This window comes from Cervus elaphus, chromosome 5 (assembly GCF_910594005.1).
Source record: "Cervus elaphus chromosome 5, mCerEla1.1, whole genome shotgun sequence".
Taxonomy (NCBI): domain Eukaryota; kingdom Metazoa; phylum Chordata; class Mammalia; order Artiodactyla; family Cervidae; genus Cervus; species Cervus elaphus.
The window spans coordinates 125,273,172-125,291,832 of NC_057819.1; the positions used below are offsets into that span (position 1 = coordinate 125,273,172).

Genomic DNA, 18,661 nt, shown 5'->3' on the forward strand with positions numbered 1-18,661 from the left:
AAACTGATCAGGGCATGTGATCCAAATAGATCAGGAAAGCTACTTGGAATCCCACATTTTTGTGTATTTCCTGCTAGCCATTTTTTTCTGTGTTCCTTTTTTCTTCTTCCAAGAAAGAAGGGTAAAAAGACAGTTTCGTGCCCTCAGATGTGAATTGCAACCCCACTGAGTGCAGGGCTTGAGCAGGGAGGCCTGTGTGGTGTGGGCAGCTTCCACACAGAGGGCGCACCATTCCGAGCAGCCTTCCTCTATCCCCGCTCTGAGGCTGCCAGAGCCGAGCTTACCTCAGCCTGAGGTTTGGATCAGAACCCCCGGGGCCATGATAAACCCCTGGGGCTATGATCCCGGTCCACAGAGAAGGGGTAACAGCCTGGCTCCCCGTTGCCTCTGTGATGGGATGCTCTGACTCCCAGAAGGCGGCAGTGAGCAGGCCAGTTCTTACGCAAGTGAAGTGCCGTGATCTGCTGCCTCAGCCTGAAAAAGACCTTACATTTGGCATTTCTGGAGTCAGCCTTTTTCTTCCACTGTTCACTGTACTCCCTGTTTCTGTCCTTCTCAGCAAGCTGCAAACATCGTGCGTGCTCTGGAACTTTTTGTGAAACCAGATGTCCTGAGCGGAGAGAATGCCTATATGTGTGCAAAGTAAGTTTCGGTTTGATTGTGGCCAAAAAGATCAAGCCGGCCAGCAAGGTAAAATACGTCACCTAACCTGACCTGGCTGCCGTCCCCTGCCTCGCCCTCAGAGGTGACCGCCGTCCATATTCTGACTGTCTCTTTTTGGCCAAGCCTCGTGGCTTGTGGGATCTCGGTTCCCCGAGCAGGGGTTGAACTCAGGCCACAGCAGTGACAGCGCTGAGTCGTAACCACTGGACCGCCAGGGAACTCTTGGCCACCATCCTCATTCTTGAGTGGTATAATATGTCTTAAAACTAAAAGCCTCGAAACAACACAAATGATAGTTGTGGTTGTCCTAGCTGCCACTCGTGTGGCACTCACCCAGGCTGGTCTCTGTTCTGAGGGGCTCACGTGCACGTGCGTGCGAGGCAGGGCCTGTTGTTACCCCCATTCCACAGGAGGAAAAACTGAGGCCCAGAAGTGGGGTGATTGCATGTGGAGGCCATCCTGCCGCCTCGATGAGCTGTGCCCTGCAGCTTCCGTTTGGGACTTGAGTGGTCTTCGGCGCTATTCCATCTCAGCAGACACGACTCTAACCTTCTCTTGAGGGTTGTACAGTCTCTGTGGGTGTGCTACCTTACTTCCAGCTCATTTTTTGGTTTCAGCAGACGTGACTCTAACCCTTCTTCTCTTTAGGGTTCTTTAGTCTCAGCGTGTGGATGTGTTACCTTATATCCAGGTCATTAAAAGCCATAATCACTAAAGAAAGTTTCTCTCCATGTGTTTTTTAGGTTTATGATTCTGTGCCAGAACCCTGCTTTTTGTCCCTCAGTTCACGCCCCTTAGCTCTAGAGGCTGTTCACATTGGCCTCTATCTTCTCCCCCTTCATTTCCTCTTCTTCTGGCTTTGCTTTCGGTGATTTCCTGCCTGCCTGTTTATCTCTTGGCCACATCTGCTTAAATTTGTTTTTTCCTGTGTTAGCCCTGTTATTTTTCCATGCCTCTGACTTAGTCTCCCAGTGGGAAAAGTACTTCGTTTTTGTGTTAGAATCTCCACCTTTTTTCTAGTCCTTGTCCTGCTGTAGCTTTCTTTTTCTTAAGTGGTGTTGATTTGACTCTTAGGGGTGCAGAGGGCACAGTCTCATTCAAGAAGACTCCTTGTTGAAGAGCAGGTCCCAGGAGACTTCCCTGGTCCAGTGGTTAGGAATCCGCCTGCAGGGCAAGGGGTGGGGGTTCCATCCCTGGTTGGGGAACTAAGATTCAAGCCTGAGAGTAACTAAGCCCTTGTGCCACAGCTAGAGCATCCTTGCCCCGCAGCAGAAACTCCCACTTGCTGCCACTAAGACCCGAGGCAGCCAAATAAGTAAAAAATTAAAAAAAAAAAAAAGCATGTCCTGATGTTCTGCTCCTAACCTTGTGAGAACAGCAGTCCTCAGAGCACAGGCCGATAGCTCTTCCTCTCCCCTTCCTCGCAGATGCAAAAAGAAGGTTCCAGCCAGCAAGCGGTTCACCATCCACCGGACGTCCAATGTCCTGACACTCTCGCTCAAGCGCTTTGCCAACTTCAGTGGGGGGAAGATCACCAAGGTGAGCCCTCGAGCCAGTGCCCTGGACCTTGTGGTTGGCACTTTTTAAAATTCAGATTCCAGGCTCTGTTTCAGAGAGAGTAGATTCAAGTCTCTGGAAGCCAGGGTCCAGGAGCCTGCATATCTGCAAAAATCCCTAAACGATTGTTAGGCAGTCAAGTTCTAGAACGTCTTTTTTCTCCCCCCAAACTCTGCCTGTGCTTGGGCGTTCCTGCAGTGGAGGGTCCAGGTGGCCTTAAGAATCAAGGTGACGAACGCCGCGCTCTGTAGCTCCCGTCTCCCGTGTCCCGTTTGTCCCCGGAGCAGGTGCAGCCCTGGCTGTGCTTTGTGGAGCGTAGACTAAAAGGTTTCTGCGGAGTGGTGGTGCAGTCGACGGTGCCTCGTTTCATAAGGGTCTGAAGACCTGTTCTCAGTTGCTAGGGCCTAGCTGTGTGATTTCGGGCAAGGCGCTTGTCTCAGCTTCGGTGTCCTCACTGGTGGTGGTAGGGGGCTTATTTAGGTCAGCGTTTCCCAAACTGCTGTTCTGCAGGACGGTACCATGGTACTCTGAAAGGTGTTCTGTGTTCAGCTGAGCTTGGGAAACGCCAACTGTCGTTAAAATAATTCTTTTCTTTTTTTTTTTATTATTAATTTTGTTTATTTTGGCTGTGCTGAGTCTTGTTGCTGCTTGGGCTTTTCTCTAGTTGTGATGCTCGGACTTCTCGTTGCAGTGGCTTCTCTTGTTGCAGAGCACAGGCTCTAGGGCACCCGGGCTTCACAAGTTGCGGCACGTGGGCTCAGTAATTGAGCACAGGCTCAGTAGGTGGGGCACGCAGGCTTAGTTGCCCTGTGGCATGTGGGGTCTTCCTAGAGCAGAGATTGAACCCATGTCCCCTGTATTGGCAGGCAGATTCTTTACCACTGAGCCACCAGGGACGCCCCTAAAACAGTTATTTTTAATCGCAGGCCTCCTCAGAGCCTTTATTAAGCTGTGTTGCATTTTGAATCTCCCAGGGGAATTTATTATGAAGAATTTCCTAGACTCAGTTGTTGAGGGAGTCACTCATTCCTCCATTTTACTGACACTCATGTTTACATTGCATTACGCCATGCGAGGCTCTAGGAAATCAGGGGGAGATGATCAGTGCTGAATGAGGTCACGTTGCTTCTGCCCAGAGGAGCTCACGTTTCACCATAACACCTACTGAAACCAGTTTGCTGTTAGAACACAGTTTGAGAGACACTGGCCTGTGTGGTTTCGGCCCTGTGTCCGGCAAGACTAGACTGGGGCTCCTGAGCCTCCTGGATGTGTTTGCCTTTAAGATTTCTGAGACTGTCAATAGATGAGGAAAGACATGTTGGTGAATAGCATGACATTCTGTTGAATTAAAGAAGCCAGACACAAACAGGTCTATATGAGCCCCAGGAACAGGCAGCAGTAACGCTGGCCATGGGCTCAGAACAGGGGTCCTAGGATGGGGGCATTCCCTGGGCAGAAAGGGGTTTTCTGGGTCCGTGTCTGTCTCTAGAATGGAGCGTGGGTTGCCATCAGTGGAGGCGGGTCAGAGCTCAGCAAACTGTAAACTCCTCAGAGTTACATTTTTCGCTCCATGTAAATTGTGCCTCATTTTTTTAAAAAGCCTGTGTGAGCATGGGCAGTAATTGCAATATGTTACACCCCTATCATTCAAGGCTCACTTTCAATAGTATTTTCTTATGAAAGATTGTTCATTCCTGAAATAAACTTTGACATGACCTTTGTCCTGATCCATTAAAATTTTAACTTGCCGTTGCAATTGCCCATGTGGAGTCAGCCTGTTTTTCTGAAGCCCTGGGTCCCTGCCGTGTCCCCTGCCCTCCCCTCAAAGTCTTCTGTATGGGGACGGGCAGGAGAATGAACAGCTCTTCTCCTACTGTATGTGGGACCCAGGTAGCAAGAGAACCAGTCTGGGCATACGGCCAACACAGGAGACCGCAAATCGCTTGACGGGACAATAAGAGTTTCTCAGAGAAACTCCCTTAAAAAGGATGCATTTTCTGCTTTCTTTTTAAACCACTGACCAGAGGAGGCTCCTGCCTGTCACGCCACGTCGTTCAAGACCCACCGATGGGGAGGATGAGTTGACCCTTACTCTCAGTGGTGAATTGTAATTGCTTGTTCCTTGGCTCTTCCAACAGGACGTGGGCTACCCAGAGTTCCTGAACATCCGCCCGTACATGTCCCAGCGCAGTGGCGAGCCTGTCATGTACGGGCTGTATGCGGTCCTCGTCCACTCAGGCTTCAGCTGCCACGCCGGCCACTATTACTGCTACGTGAAGGTCTGTGACTCTGGTGTCGGCATCCGGCTGCCTCGGGGGTGTTGTGTGTGCTGCCTCCTGGCCGGGGGGTGAGGAGAGGCAGGTTGGCGGTGCCTGTTTGCACAGCTCCAGTGGGCCCTCATTATACTCTGGGAAGTGGCCCTGTTTTGTGGTTACGTCCAGGTCCTATTGCTGCTTGTTCATGGAGCACAAAGACATCCTTCTGACCTGTCCCACTCAGTTCGGTCCCACTTTTGAAGGCCTTGCAGTGAGACACGAGGGGGGCTGCTTTCGGTACCCTGTTCTTAGACCCCTGAAGAAGTCTCAGAAGGCCAGATGTTGGTGGGAGAGGCTGTGCCAAGCAGACCTTCCAAAAGACCCTTCAGGAGGGAAAGCATGCATCTTTGGGGGTTCCAGGAAGGAAGGGGGGGCCAGCACACTTGGGAGGGCATATTCAGGGTTAGCTATTTGGCATTTTTGTGTGAAATCATTGGAAAAGACCTTGATGCTGGGAAAGATTAAGGGCAGGAGGAGAAGAGGGTGACAGAGGATGACATGGTTGGATAGCATCACCAACTTCATGGACATAAGTTTGAACAAACTCCGGGAAACAGTGAAGGACAGGGAAGCCTGGCGTGCTACAGTCCTTGGGGTTACCAAGAGTCAGACATGACTAAGCGACTGAATAACAGCATTTGCTAACTCAAACTCAGATATATGTGGCAGTTGAAAGGTTTGTTCCTTCCCTTGTTGAAAGTAAGGATCACAGAAGAGTTGATCATTTGGTTTTCATCCTCACCATCTGCTGCTTCAGGCAAGCAACGGACAGTGGTACCAGATGAATGACTCCTTGGTTCACGCCAGTAACATCAAGGTGGTTCTGAACCAGCAGGCCTACGTCCTCTTCTACCTGCGGTAACCAGCTCCCCACCCCACCCCCTCCCCCCGCACCTCCACTCTCGCCCTGACCAGCCTCCCTGGCCTTTTCCTGTGTGAAAATAACTGAGAAATCTGAAGGACGGAAGAGCTGTCCTCCGGCCAGTGAGAGGTAATAGAGCGCGGCCACCGGGAAAGATGCTTAGACTGTGTCTGTCTGGCTAAGTCAGAGCCAGAGCCCGAGGGAAGGTCGGAGCACAGTCCCATCTGCCCCACGTGGGGGTGACTTGGCATGAAAATGGGAAGGCCGTCTGGCATTTTACGTTATTGCCCCCGATTAGCTGCGCTCTGTCTGGGTATTGGCTTGCCCCCACCCCATCCTCCGGGGGTTGTGGTCGTGGTGGGCAGGCAAGTGGGTCAGCAGAGGGTGGAGGCCTTGGGAGGTGCGTCTTCCCGGGACTGGTGGTCGCCCAGCTGGAGGATGAGGACGTGGCAAAGGGTGGTATTGCTGCTTCAGGCTGACTTTCTAATAAACTGAGAATCTAGCTTTGGAAGAGCTCTCGAGTGATTTGCTCTCTGCTTATATTGAGTGACCTCCAGAGCTATGTAGTAAATTCTCATGGTCTGCCTTTGCTTGGTCCCCACTGCTTTTTTTTTTTTTTCTGGCTGTGCCACTTGGCTTGAGGGACTTAGTTCCCAGACCAGGGATTGAACCCAGGCCATGGCTGTGACAGTCCGGAATCTTAACCACTGGGCCACCAGGGAACTCCCTGCTTGTCCCCCCATGAAACTGTCACCTTGACTTTGGTATTCTGATTTCTTCTCTCACTCACTTTGGGTCAGGCCTCTGCAGCTTCAGTAAGGCAGTCCCTGCCTCCTTCTGTCCCTTTCACAGGATTCCAGGCTCTAAGAAGAGTCCCGAGGGCTCCATCTCCAGGACGGCCTCCTCCCTTGCCAGCCGCCCCGGCGTGGTTCCGGACCATGTCCGGAAGAATGTCAGCAATGGGACCGCAGCCTCCCCAATGACCGGAAAGGTACGTATTTAAGAGGATCGATGGAAACCTTGCTGTCCTTGTGGCCAGTGCCTCTCAGAGTATCATGGAATCCCCCCCTCTGCCCCCCGATCTCTGCACGCAGCGGGGCTTGGTCCAATTGAAGGAGAGTGCAGACGGCTGTCCCGCTCTGTTCCATGTTCTTTCTGAAGCGGGTTACGGGGCCGATGCTGGTGAGGAAGAGGGAACAGTGGATAGAAAATGCAACTCAGCAGATCAAGACTTAGCTCCCAGCTGCCTTACACAAGTGCAATGACAGGTCCCCCAAGCACACCTTAAGCACCTGGGAAAAAATACTTTATCCCCACACTTTAATACTGAAAATGTGAGTAGTTTGTACCAGGGTTAATTTCCTGATTTTGATAGTTATACTATGGTTGTGTTAAGAGAACGTCCTTCCTTTCTTCTGAGGAATACTTTGTGTTTATGGAGGAAAAAGGATGTCTTTTGTTTAAAATTTACTCAAGTGGTTAGAAAAATATATATGTATATACACATGCATATGTTGATATGTATATGGAAGGAGAGAGAGCAGGAAACTTAATGTGGTAAAGTATTAATGATTAGGGAATATCCCTTTGAAGTTTTTTTTGTATGTATTGGAAATTTCCTACTAAGAAAAAGTTAACTCAGTTTTATTACCAAGATAAGTAGCAATTTCCTGTATTACAACATAATTCGTAATTCAAAACTAGAACAGCCGTCTCTGTTGACTGCTTCTGTGATCCCAGTCTGAAGATAAATCCAAACCCAGACTGTCAACGGCCTCCACAGCCTGCAGGGTTTTTAGTCTTTTACGAAAATCTGTTTCCCCGCCAATGTTCAAGAAAACAGAAGCTGAAATAGAAGCGTTGGAATTGACACAGCAGTGATGAGCTGTGACCCAGTTGCAAGGGTGATGGTCACTCTGACCAGAGCAGGAAAGCCAGAAGCCTCAGTCATAGCTCAGAGGAACATCAAGGAGCACAGGGGTGCCTGAGGGTGAGCACGGGTAACCCTGGGTTATGCTGGGTTAGCAAGGCCACTCCACTGACAGTGTGTGTTTTCACTACAAAAGCAATTTTCCAAATACACTGCAGTTGCCCAGAAGTCATTTTACTTTAAATAGCATTGTATGGTCCCAGGTACTTAAACGTCCAACGATTGAACAGGTTGTGTAACACAGTGGGAAGGTGTATACCCTTTAGGAGGAAGATTAATAAAGAAATAATGATCTAAGTGACTTCAAGTCCCTCTGTGGCCTGTGCAAAGGATATGGGTGCTTAATGATTCAAAGTAGTATCAATTTAGCAAACATTTTGGGAATACCTCATTGCTGGTAAGAGGATAGTAAATTCAGTGTGGCAATATGCATCCTAATTTATGAAAATATTAATAGTCTAGTCATTCTATTTCTTAAAAAAATGAGTATGGAATACTAAGTACAGGAGAAGATTCAGTTTTTTGATTATTCATTGACAAGTAGTTACTAAGCGTAGGACCTTGACCTGTTGGGAGAGGGAGGTGACCGGTCATGGTGAGTGGCCCCGGTGCAGGCCTCGGGGAGCGTTTCAGGGTGTGGGTGGTATAGACCCGGGTGTGATGGTGCTGTGGAGAAGGATGGGGCACTTAGCCCCCAGCTGGTCACTTCAAGGCTACCTGGAGCCAGTCTAGTTCCTAAGGTCTTCACATGGTGCGCTGTCCGCTAGTCAAACGTTACAGACCTTTGCTGAGGGCCCGAGCATGCACGTGATATGGCGCATGCTTGGAACTGAGGCGCCCGTGTCAGCAGAGAAGCCCCAGGGAAGGGCACTAGCGTATCAATCGGGTTATGTTTAGGGGATGGAACTTGGTAAATTTTTTCCCTTTATACTATTTTTGTATTTCTCAAATCCTGATGAAAACGTACTGCTTTCATAGTCAAGATGATTATAGAGACGCACACCCATTTGTGCAGAACTCAGGAATTGCTGAAAAAAAGTAGCGATGTCTGTATCGTGTGCCCATGTCAATAATTTGTTTGGAGTGGCTCCTCCAAAGCTCCCGCCTGCTGCCTCCTTATGGGGGCCGTCCCTGCTCCCTCTGGCTTTGACCACATCCTCTGCTTTGCTCCTCTCTTAGAGACCAGACTCTGCGATGATGAAGAAGCCACAGACCCCCGAAGAACTTGGGGTGCCCATTGCCAGGAATGGCTCGGTGTCGGGTCTGAAGTCTCCTAATGGATATGCTCTTCCCAAGCCCCCGCTGGGGTCCCCTTCCCCCAAACTTTTCAAAACACCCACCCACGCGCCAGCCATTCTGGATGAGCCTGGAAAGAAAGTCAAGAAACCGGCCTCCCTGCAGCACTTCTCCCCTCCGCCCAGCACGAGCGCGCCGGGCGGCAGCAGGAGCGAGGATCGCAGGCCAGGCTCCTGGGACGGCCGGGCCGCTGTCTCTACCTCACCCCGGGCCCCAGCTGCAGGGACCCCCAGTGGGCTTGGGCTCCAGGCGGGTGACGAGGGCCCCACCCCTAAGGGGGGGTGCTCCAGCCCTGAACACCCCACCAGCAGGCCCCCCCAGGCCCCCCGGAGCGGAGCCACCCCCCTCGGAGATTCTCAGGGAACCCACTCCGCCACTGCCGGCCCTGCCAAGGTGCTGCCGGCCCGACAGGACCCCGAGCCGGAGAAGGCCAAGTGCCCCGTCCCGAGCGGCACCAGCCCCGAGCTGGCCAACGCCATGTCTCCTCCTCCGGCCAAAAAGCTGGCCCTCTCTGCCAAGAAGGTGGGTGTGTGGGCGGCTCTACCCCGAAGGGTCTTGGTAGGAGCCAGGAAGTGGGGTTGCTTCTAGCTTTGGGGAGGGCGGTGAGACAACGGCTGAGGGCGTCCTGCAGTGTTGGAGGGACGCGGGAGCTGTCCTGGCGCGGGCGGGGGCAGCAGCAGTGTGATCAGATGAGGCTGGGGGCCGATGGGCCTCCATTTCTATGGGCAGACGTCCTAAGGGAGCCTCGGGGATGGGCCCCAGCCAGGAGCTCTGAGCACAGGGGCACACAGGCTGGCCGGCACCTCTATGTGCAGCTTGACGCGCTGTGATATAATTGTCCTACTGAAGTTTTTGTTTAAACTTCCTTCCTTTTTTCCTTTTTGTTTCTAACCAAAAACACTTCTGATTCTTCTTCTATCATTCCCCCCCTGCCCCTCACACTCCCTTTTTTTGTTCTCCTTCTGTCCTCTCATTCTCCCTTCTGGGCTCTTTTTTCTTTTTTTTTAATTTTATTTTTATTTTCCTCCTCACTCACGGCAACCTTTTTTAGACCACCAAGTTTTTATTTATGTCAATAACTGCAGGCCAGCACCCTGCGGAGGGCAACCGGCAATGACCTCCGTCCACCTGCCCTCTCTCCATCCTCCGACCTCACCTACCCCCGGAAACCCACTCACCCCGTCGCCGCCACCACCCGGCCTGTCAGTGCAATGCGGTAAGCAGGGCAGCTGCTGCTCCCCGCGGGGCTGGCGCAGAGGTCTGCCCGGCGTCTCCTCTGTCCTCCTGCCCAAGGGGCTTCCGCGGGCACAGGCAGCTTGGCCTCTGCGGTCCTGGCTTTTTTTGACTCTGTCTTCATCTCCCGTCCGCCTGCCACGTGCACTTGGTGACGGAGGTGTTTGAACTGATCTCCCTGGGGATCCCCAGCGCCGAGACAGGACCCCAAAGTGGAAGGCCGGGGTTGCGGGGGTGGTGGGTGTTTGGACAGGCGCCGTGTGAGCTCAGAGGCCTGTGTTCAGGTTGTGTCTCCTAGCAGCGCTCCGGGGCTTATCTTGGGGCAAGGTGGGGTCTGTCACCCTGGCCCTCAGGGCATTCCCAGTGGGCTCTGGGGGCCGCCGCAGGGGCCGTGGCTCCGTGGGGCTTTTCAGCATCCGGGTAGATGCCCCTCTGGAGGCGTGGGCTGTTGCCTCCCGGCCCGCTCTGCACAGGGACGCTTGAGTCCCTTCAGGTGTTGAGGGCAGAAGGCCCAGAGTTCCTGATAAATGGCTGTCTGAGAAGTGAGGCTCTGCCTTTGACAGCTGGGGAGGGAGGGAGGAAAGAAGGAAGGAGGACAAGGCAAAGCCACAAGGTGGTTTGGATGGGTTCAGCATTTACATGGCGCCATCATGCCCTCCCTGCCCGCCTCACTCAAGGCCCTGCACTCGGGAGCCCGCTATTCCCTTCCCCCAGCCCCCTCCTACTCTCGCTGCTGGCACAGGGGTTTTGCACTTGGTAGGTCCTTAAACGTTCACTTGGTAGGTCCTTAAACGTTCACAACATACATTTGTTATTTTGTTCTGTGTTTCTTTGACATACTTTTTTTTTTTTTTAATTCCAAAAAAGGCAGAGTAACATGTTATAGTAATACAATTTGTGTGGCCATCAGGGTTTGTTCTGATTTACACAGCGATGAGACAGTTCTGTTTAATTAATAACTCTAGAGGTGGGCATTATTGTCATTCATTCACAGATGAGAAAAATTGTGGCTCAGAGTGGAAAGTTGACTTTTCCATGGTTGCATAGTTGACAGAAGTGTTTACCAAATGGCTCAGTGGTAAAGAATCCACCTGCCAGTAGGGGACCTGGGTTCAATCCCTGGGTCAGGAAGATACCCTGGAGAAGGAAATGGCAGTCTACTCCCCTATGCCAGCCTGGGAAATCCCATGGACACAGGAATCTGGCGGGCTACAGTCCATGGGATCGCAGAAGAGCCGGACGTGACTTAGTGACTCAGCACACACAGAGCCACAAGTTAGCAACACACACATTTGACAGGAAGGAGACCCAAGAGTCTCTCGCCTGTCCAGTCCTGCCCCTTGCTCATCTTGCTGTGTAGCTGGCTGGAAAGTCTGTCTCCCTGATCTTCATAAACCCCAAGTTTCAGAGGAAAATCCTAGGAACGTAATAGCAAAAGACAGGTAGGCTTATATCTGCCTTTCTTGTAAGACTTAACTGCCTGTGCTCAGACACGTGATGCTTGTGGAGGCTGGACGTTTATTGCTAGGTGGAGCTTTCCTCTGAACACATTGGTATTGAAAGTTTAAAACACTGGAGTTTGTGAAAGTACTTTGGACTACCTGGTGACAAGAAACCGAGATATGTAGTGATTTTTATGAACTTTGATCCTGAGGTTCGAATTTGCTTGTTAGCCTGTGTTTTCTAACTGCTCTGAAACATGTACGTATCTGAGGTTTACCGGGAAAAATCATTGAAAATCCTTACCTGAGAGGGATGGGGCTGAGGGAGGGCAGGGCAGGAGAACTTGGCCTGTCCTCACTGCCCGCCTCTCCCTACAGGGCTGTCTCACCTGCTCCCAGACCCTCCAGCCATCTGAAGCCCCCTTTCGACCCCCGTCCCCCATCACTGTCCAGCAGCCCCCAACCTCTTGGGACATCAGACCCACAGAGCTGCTCGCCCGCCTCTGCACCCCTGCCTCAGGTCAATGGGGCCTTCCGGGCCCCCCCATACCAGCTGCCAGAGGCCAGCAAGCCCCCCCAGAGCCTTGGTAAGAAGAGGAAGAAGACTCACGTGGAAGGGGGCTGTGTCTCGGAGACCTGCATGGCCGTGGTGGCCCTGCCCGGGAAGAGGAGGAAGAGGAAGAGGAAGCACACAGGGGACGTGGATGCCACCCCACCGCAGGACGAGCGGACACCGGGGCCGCCCTGGAGCCCCGAACGCAGGAAAGAGGGCCGGGTGGAGCCATTGGTGGACAGAACGGAGAAAGAGGGCAGACACCAGCCAGGGAGCAGCCAGCGCCTGGAGAACGGCTGGCCCGTGGGATGCATGACCAACGGGCCCTACATGAGCAGCAGGAAGAGGAGGAGAAAGGGACTGGAGAGCTGTGACGGAGGAGACTGCCTCCCCGGGGACCCATTTTGGCACGGGTGAGAGTGAGGAGCCAGGGGGCCCTGCACCTCCACTCACTCACACACAGTCTGCTCCGGTGGGTGCTGTCTGGAGATATAGGCGCCCAGACCTCTGGGGTGTGACTGTGTTGTCCCGGGGTTTGGCGAGTGGAGGCATGTCCCGAATCTGGCCAGTACCCTGTGTGCTGGGAGGTCACGTGACCTGGGCTGGGCTGGGCTGGGCTGGGCTCGGCTCCTGTTGTCCAGTTTGTAGGACTTGCCTCGGTGAGGATTAAAAACGCACTCGTGTGCTTTCCTGGGCTGCGGCCGTGGATCGCTGGCGCACTGTCCTGGTCAGGTTTGGGTGGTATCTCCTGGAGCTCTCCAGGGCCAGGCACACGCCAGCAGAGTTCTCGAGGTGTTTGGGCTTCTATTTGCTCGGAGCCGACTGTCCGCTCTGACTTCCCAGGAGCAGTGCACCCTCGGACGTTGTCCAGCCAGAGACCGTTGCAACATCACTGAGGAGAAAGAAAAAGAAAAAAAAGAAACAAGAGCCACAACAAGAAGTAGAAGAGAAGGAGCCTGAGGGCCAGAGGGGCCCCGCTGTTCCTGGGAGCACGCCCCTGCCAGCTGTGAATGGCCAGGCTCCCGGGGGCCCCACAGGTGTGCACGGGGCGGGGAGGGGGCGCTGAGGGTGGGAGCCAGCCTGCCGTGTGTGTCCAGAGGCAGGTGCGGTTCACTGGGGAGCCCTCCGCCCTGGGGGGAGCCGTCTGCCCACTGGCCTCCTCACCTGGTTGATCCTTCAGCCGGATCTACCCCGCAGGAGAAGGCAGGACACACGTAAATGTCTGCACGTTCTGTGAGCCCAGCATTTCTTCTGGTTCAGGGCTGTTCCCTTCTGAACCTTCCCACTGCAGTGACTCCTGGGCCGCCCAGCCTGGTGTTGTCCTTTGCCACTTGAACCTGGAGCGTTGAGTTCAGAAGCTCACTTCCCTCTGCCTCTCTCAGTTGTGAGCCTGACTGACCATCACGCAGCTTCTTGCTTTTGAGGTGCTGTGGGTCTGCCCAGGCTGAGGCCCCTGCCAGGCAGCTCATTTGTGTTTTGTCTTCTCTCTCTTTCTGGCTGGCAGGACTCACTGGGCTCTCCTGGTGGAGTGTGTCTGTTACACGAGGGAGGAGGTCCTCAGCTCCTCCGGAAGGGGCCCAGATCTCAGGGGATCCGCTGTTGTGTTATTTCTTTAGGGGTACACTGGCCCCTGGGGATTGACCTGGAGTTTGTATCGGACTCCAGAGAAACGCAGCCATGAATGAACGTGAAGTTTTGATAATTACACGGCAAAGCACTAACTGCTAGGCAGTGAGGAGTGGCTGCGGCAGGCAGCCGGAGCATCACTGGAGAGAGGGCTGCAGAGAGTGGCCGTCACCAGACCGCGGCATCGTCTGTGAGCCCGCTGGCCCAGCTGGGGTGCCGGGGTTACAGGGAGACCCAGTGCCATGTGCCCGCTCACAGTCCCAAAGTGGGGACAGGCCTTGGTGGCCGAGAGTCGGCTAGAGCTACGGCTGTCCGTGGCTCTGCGTGACCACCAGGCCCGAGCTGTGCTGAGGAGCAGCCAGTGGGGCTGGTGGGAACAGGTTGGGGGTGGAGAGTGGACACTGTCCTGCTCAGAGCACTGAGTCTTAAGGACCCAAGGTCACTGCCCAGTTGGCGGCCCGGAGAGATGAGGTGAGGCTTGTGTTTAGGACAGCGAGTCCATTCTGGCGGTTGGAGGTGGTTGGGGGGCAGGGCAGAGGCCAGGGCCAGCTCAGATGTCGTCTCTAGAGCCATGATGAGGGGCAGTCAGTACTGTCTGTGCAGATGTCCTTTCTTGCTGGCCAGGCTCTCTCAGGACAGGGCCAGCAGACAGGAGCTGCCCCACCAAGCCGCAGTGGCGGTGGTGGCGGTGGAGAGAGGCGCCTCGTCCCTCCAGTTCCCTCCGCTCCATGTTTCTGCCGGTTCTCTCCAGGCGAGGAAGAGAAACCGTTAACACTCTTGCCACAGGCAGGCAGAAAGAGCTCGCTTTTACACATTCTCAGTAATTTGTGATTAGTAAGTGTTGCAGTGCTGTTGTAAATAAAAGGTGTGTGATCATTTTCTTGGTGATTTAAATGTATGTAAATGTTCCTCTGATTACAGGGCTGGGACCGGCTCCACTTGCATCCTGGGACAGAGAGAGAGAATCTGATGTGGTCCAAGAATTGCTAAAATATTCATCTGATAAAGCTTATGGGAGAAGAGGTACTGTTTTGCGACCTGACTTCTATTTTCCTACGATCGGGTTATGTAGGAGATAGAGGCCTGAAGCGGGCCTTCTGTGTTGAGCCTTGTGCACAGAGATTGCTTGGTTCTGAAGACAGGAAAAGGAATGTGAATGTCAGTTGTACCCTCTCTGGCCTCCACAGCCATTGTGTGCAGGTCAAGGACCCTGCAGTTGGGTTTAGTCTGCGGAAGGATCCGGAACAGCTTCCCCCTGGGGTCTGGGAGCAAGGAGAAGGCGTGTGTGCCTCAGGGTGGGGATGGCTGTGAACAGAAAGGCTCGTCCGGCTTGTGTGCTGTACGTTCTTATTTAGAACATTATTTTTCTAATTCGGACTTGGAGAAAAAAACACAAGGTCTTTGTCTCTCAAATGAGAGCAGGGGTTTATAAAAACGAAATTTTGAGGATTGGTGGTAGAGAGAGTTAACAGTGTTTGCTCACGTGACAGAGTCATTGACTGTCCTGCAAACCAGAGGCCACGCCGCCCCTCTTCTTTTCCTTCTCTGTGGGTCCATTCTCACCAGAAGGTGGCACTCAGAAATGGTGAATCCCTGGGAGTAGACCCTCACATGTAAACTGCATCCTTGAAGTAAATCGCCAGGGCAGCTGGGAGCCCACCCAGGTCCTGACGTACGTGTCTGCCTTGCAGTTTTGACGTGGGACGGCGAGGTGTCGGCCATCAGTCAGGACGCCATCCAGGACAGCACGCTGGCCCGCACAGCCACAGTCATTGACGACTGGGACAAAGAGTTCGACCGAGGGAAGGTGTGACACGTGGTGGACCTGGCAGGGGGGACTTGGGTTTTCAGGGCGGTTTGAAGTGGCCGAGGGCGGGGCTGGAGCCTGGCTGCCTGGGAGCCACGTGGCCGGGTGCAGGGTCTCCGTCCCCCAGTTGCTTGTGCTCTGCCATCAGTGAAGTCGGGGTCGTGGGGACACCTCCTGAGGGTCACGTGGAGGACAAGTCTGTTTAGATCACATGTTGACACTTGAGCTGGCATGCAGTAAGCACTCGGAAGGAGCCACCAGGACCTGGGGGAGGCCTTTGTGGGAATTGTGACACTGATTCTTGACATAGGAGAAGAAAGTGAAAAAGTTCAAGAGAGAGAAGAAGAGAAACTTCAACGCCTTCCAGAAACTTCAGAGTAGACGGAATTTTTGGTCTGTGACTCATCCAGCTAAGGCTTCCAGTCTGAGCTATCGCCGCTGAAAGTGCTGCTGTCAAGATAGGTCAGTTTGTGTACGTGTGTGTGTCTGGGGGGGCGGGGGGGCGGTGTGTACGGTATGGGGTGTGGTGTGTGTGCTCTGTCTCTGGGCTCCCTCTCAGTCACGTGTCGTGGCCTCTGTTGGACGCACACTTCAGGGATGATGGTGGGACCCTCAGGGTCTCTTCTCTCTCCATCAGGAACCATGTTCTCTGCCCCCACAGCCTCCAGAGACACAGCATCCCTCCCCGCGGACGGTCTGTCTGGACTGAAGAGCCGCTTGCCGTGGACTCGCTGGCCTCTCAGTGGGGGGACGGCCCACAGAGGCCCTGGGCTTCTGCCCAGGTGAACACGACGTGCACTGTGACAGACCGCGTGGTGATGCAGGGAGCAGGGGCAGCACAGTGATGGGAAGCAGGGTGGGGCCGAGCGCCCTGTGATGCTGGCCAGCAGTGTCCAGCCTGGGGCCGCGGGGGAGAGTGGGGAGGACGCGGCCGAGCCTTCCAGGGTGACCTCGAGCTCTGGAGGTGACAGCGTGCGGCCAGTTGCCCTTCTCCGTGGACCGTGCGGCTCCCACTTCCTCCCGTGGGGGCTCTGTATGCCTTACCAGTCCACCCTCAGAAAGTCAGAGCCCTAGGCTGGCCCCACGCTGCAGCCTCTCTCTTCTTTTGGAGTTGGGCAGAGGGCAGTGCGTCTCTCCATCTCAAGAAAAGGACTCCCTCTGGAGAGCGGACGGCCCAGGTGGGGCGGGGAGGGGGCCAAAAAGATGCGACAACACATCTACTGCTCAGGCTGCTGCTGTTCCGAGGTGGCTTTGCTGGACCTCCCCGCTCCTGCCCCCAGCCCTTGCAGCTGCAGTAACCCCGGGGTCCTTACCAAGGTGGTGTTCTTGGGGTAGATTCCTCCTTTTATTTTACTACTTGATATAAAACGTTTATTTTTGACCAGGCCTGTGGCTTCCATTAGCAATATGTCTCCTTTCCCTAATATGCAAATACTGGCTTCGTTTGCTCAATTTTGTGAGTGCTTTTGAATTGAAGATGATTGTGTAACTGGAGACGATCACTATCCCTTTTTTTTTTATCCTCTTCAAGCTGTGCCTGCGAACTTGTAATTTAATAAATACGGGAAATCCTCAGTGAGCTGATATTGTCCAGAAAAAAGACCAGTGTCCCAGTGGTAGAAGGTACAGAAGTTAAGTCTGAAGATTATCCCTCAGCACATGTCCTCTTGGGATCACTTCCTGTGGGCGTGGCTCAATGTCTGGCCTGGTCCTGCCCTCCAAGGGGTCTCCTGGGCCTGAGCCCCAGTGCACTCGTCCAGCCCCTGCTTTCTTCCTCACCAAGCTTTGCCCTTTGTTCTGGGACCTGGGGGACCCAGGTGGTGTCGAAAAAGCGTTAAAACATTTTTTATACGGGGAGATACATTAATTTTTTCATGTGGGTGGTGGTTTTTGTTTTTCCCAGGTTTGTATTCCTCTCTTAAAAGGTAGGGAGGATAATACCCCGTGGCCTGAGCTGGGGCTGCTCTGGCCTCAGCAGATGGGAACCAAGCTCTGCCTGGACTGGCCAGGGAGCCCTTTTCTGGAGGCCTGACTCCTGCATGTCAGCCACACCTGCTCAGAACTGAGCGGCCCGCCCCGGTGCCCTGTGACTTTGTCATTTGTCATCTCAGGAGGGAAGGCAGGTGCCTCCATGGGCAGGAAGGATTTTCTTCTCCCCATCTGAAGATGTCAACATTCATTCCTGTGTGAACTGTTTCCCCGACCGTATTCTTATTATGTTTTGTTGGTTGGAAAAGAAAAATTCTGTTGTCTGCTCGCACAGAATTTATCTCCTTTTCTTTCTCTCCCTCTTCTCCAAATCAGTCTCTCCTTTCTCCACTATATAATTACAATGCCTTTTTCTGAGGAAAACACATCACCCGTTTTCTCCCAGGCAGTGATGAGCATTGGCCTGACTCCACAGCGTTTATCACTGTTAGGTAGGCGAGTCCTCCAAACTGAGGGAAAGGAACGGCCCAGAATGTGAGCCCAGATCCTGGCTGCGTACACATCAAGGTAAAGAACTGAAGCTTTTAGGGTGACACTTGTTGACTGAGAACATGGGTTTAATTTAACTTTGTGTTTGTGAAGGGGGCACCTCTCCTGGTGGTCCAGTCCTCTCACTCCCTGCCTCTCCGCCGGGGGCCCTGGTTACACCAAGGCCCGGTGTGTGCAATGAGCCCGCAGCTCATGGCCAGGGACCGAGGGGGCACAGATGTTGCCAAGATCTCAGTGCAATAAAATAATGAGTTTTTGTGAGACCTGCCTGTGTCTTTTCCCTGTGGCTTTTAAAAGGTTCCCCCCCACCCACCTATTCAGTCCGCTGGCCCCGTTCACACGCGACGTCAGCCTTGGGTGCTTTCTGTCACCCGTCCGTGAGTGGGAGCCAGGCACTTCGGGCAGTCTGTGGGAGAGAGCTTAGAGCAGGTCTTCATTAGGAATAAAGAGGTTTATCTGAGTGTCTTAATGTTATACATACACTTACCCGAATTTAAGAAGGCAGGGATCCTTTGAAGTGGCTCCCTGAGCTTTGTTGATGATTTTCAGTGAGCATCAGATTGAAACATGGAAACAGTATCATTCCACAGAGGTCTGTTTGAAAATTTTTGTAACCGAATGTTTGGATTTCTGCAGGTAAAGATGAGGGAGACATCATAGGTTTTACCAAACTGAGTTTTTCTGACAGCTGTCAAGGGCGACGCAGGCCTCCAGTCTGGGGACACTGCCCCTGCTCCCAGCCTGGCTCGGGCACAATGATGTAGTCAGGTCGCCTTCAGCCTTGGCCTGAGTGGACGTGCCCGGCTACTGCCTCAGCCACACGCTGAAGGCTCTGGTAAGGAAGGCTTGGTTCCTGCATGGACTGGAATTCAGTGGCCCGCGTGAACATTGCTGGTCTG

At 53.4% G+C, this 18,661-nt stretch overlaps 1 protein-coding gene across 2 annotated transcripts in view; it reads left to right on the forward strand.

Moving 5' to 3' along the window:
- The window catches only part of USP36 (ubiquitin specific peptidase 36), a 33,478-nt gene extending 15,455 nt beyond the window's left edge, over positions 1-18,023 (forward strand). For both annotated transcript variants that reach the window (XM_043905335.1, XM_043905336.1), the window contains exons 9-21: positions 560-642; positions 2,091-2,202; positions 4,359-4,499; positions 5,293-5,393; positions 6,250-6,388; positions 8,507-9,145; positions 9,709-9,839; positions 11,677-12,264; positions 12,695-12,888; positions 14,399-14,500; positions 15,169-15,284; positions 15,595-15,746; positions 15,946-18,023. In XM_043905335.1, coding sequence (XP_043761270.1) covers positions 560-642; positions 2,091-2,202; positions 4,359-4,499; positions 5,293-5,393; positions 6,250-6,388; positions 8,507-9,145; positions 9,709-9,839; positions 11,677-12,264; positions 12,695-12,888; positions 14,399-14,500; positions 15,169-15,284; positions 15,595-15,726 — 2,478 coding nt within the window. In that variant the 3' untranslated portion in view covers positions 15,727-15,746; positions 15,946-18,023. The remainder of the gene's footprint in view (positions 1-559; positions 643-2,090; positions 2,203-4,358; positions 4,500-5,292; positions 5,394-6,249; positions 6,389-8,506; positions 9,146-9,708; positions 9,840-11,676; positions 12,265-12,694; positions 12,889-14,398; positions 14,501-15,168; positions 15,285-15,594; positions 15,747-15,945) is intronic.
- The last annotated feature ends 638 nt before the right edge of the window (positions 18,024-18,661 follow it).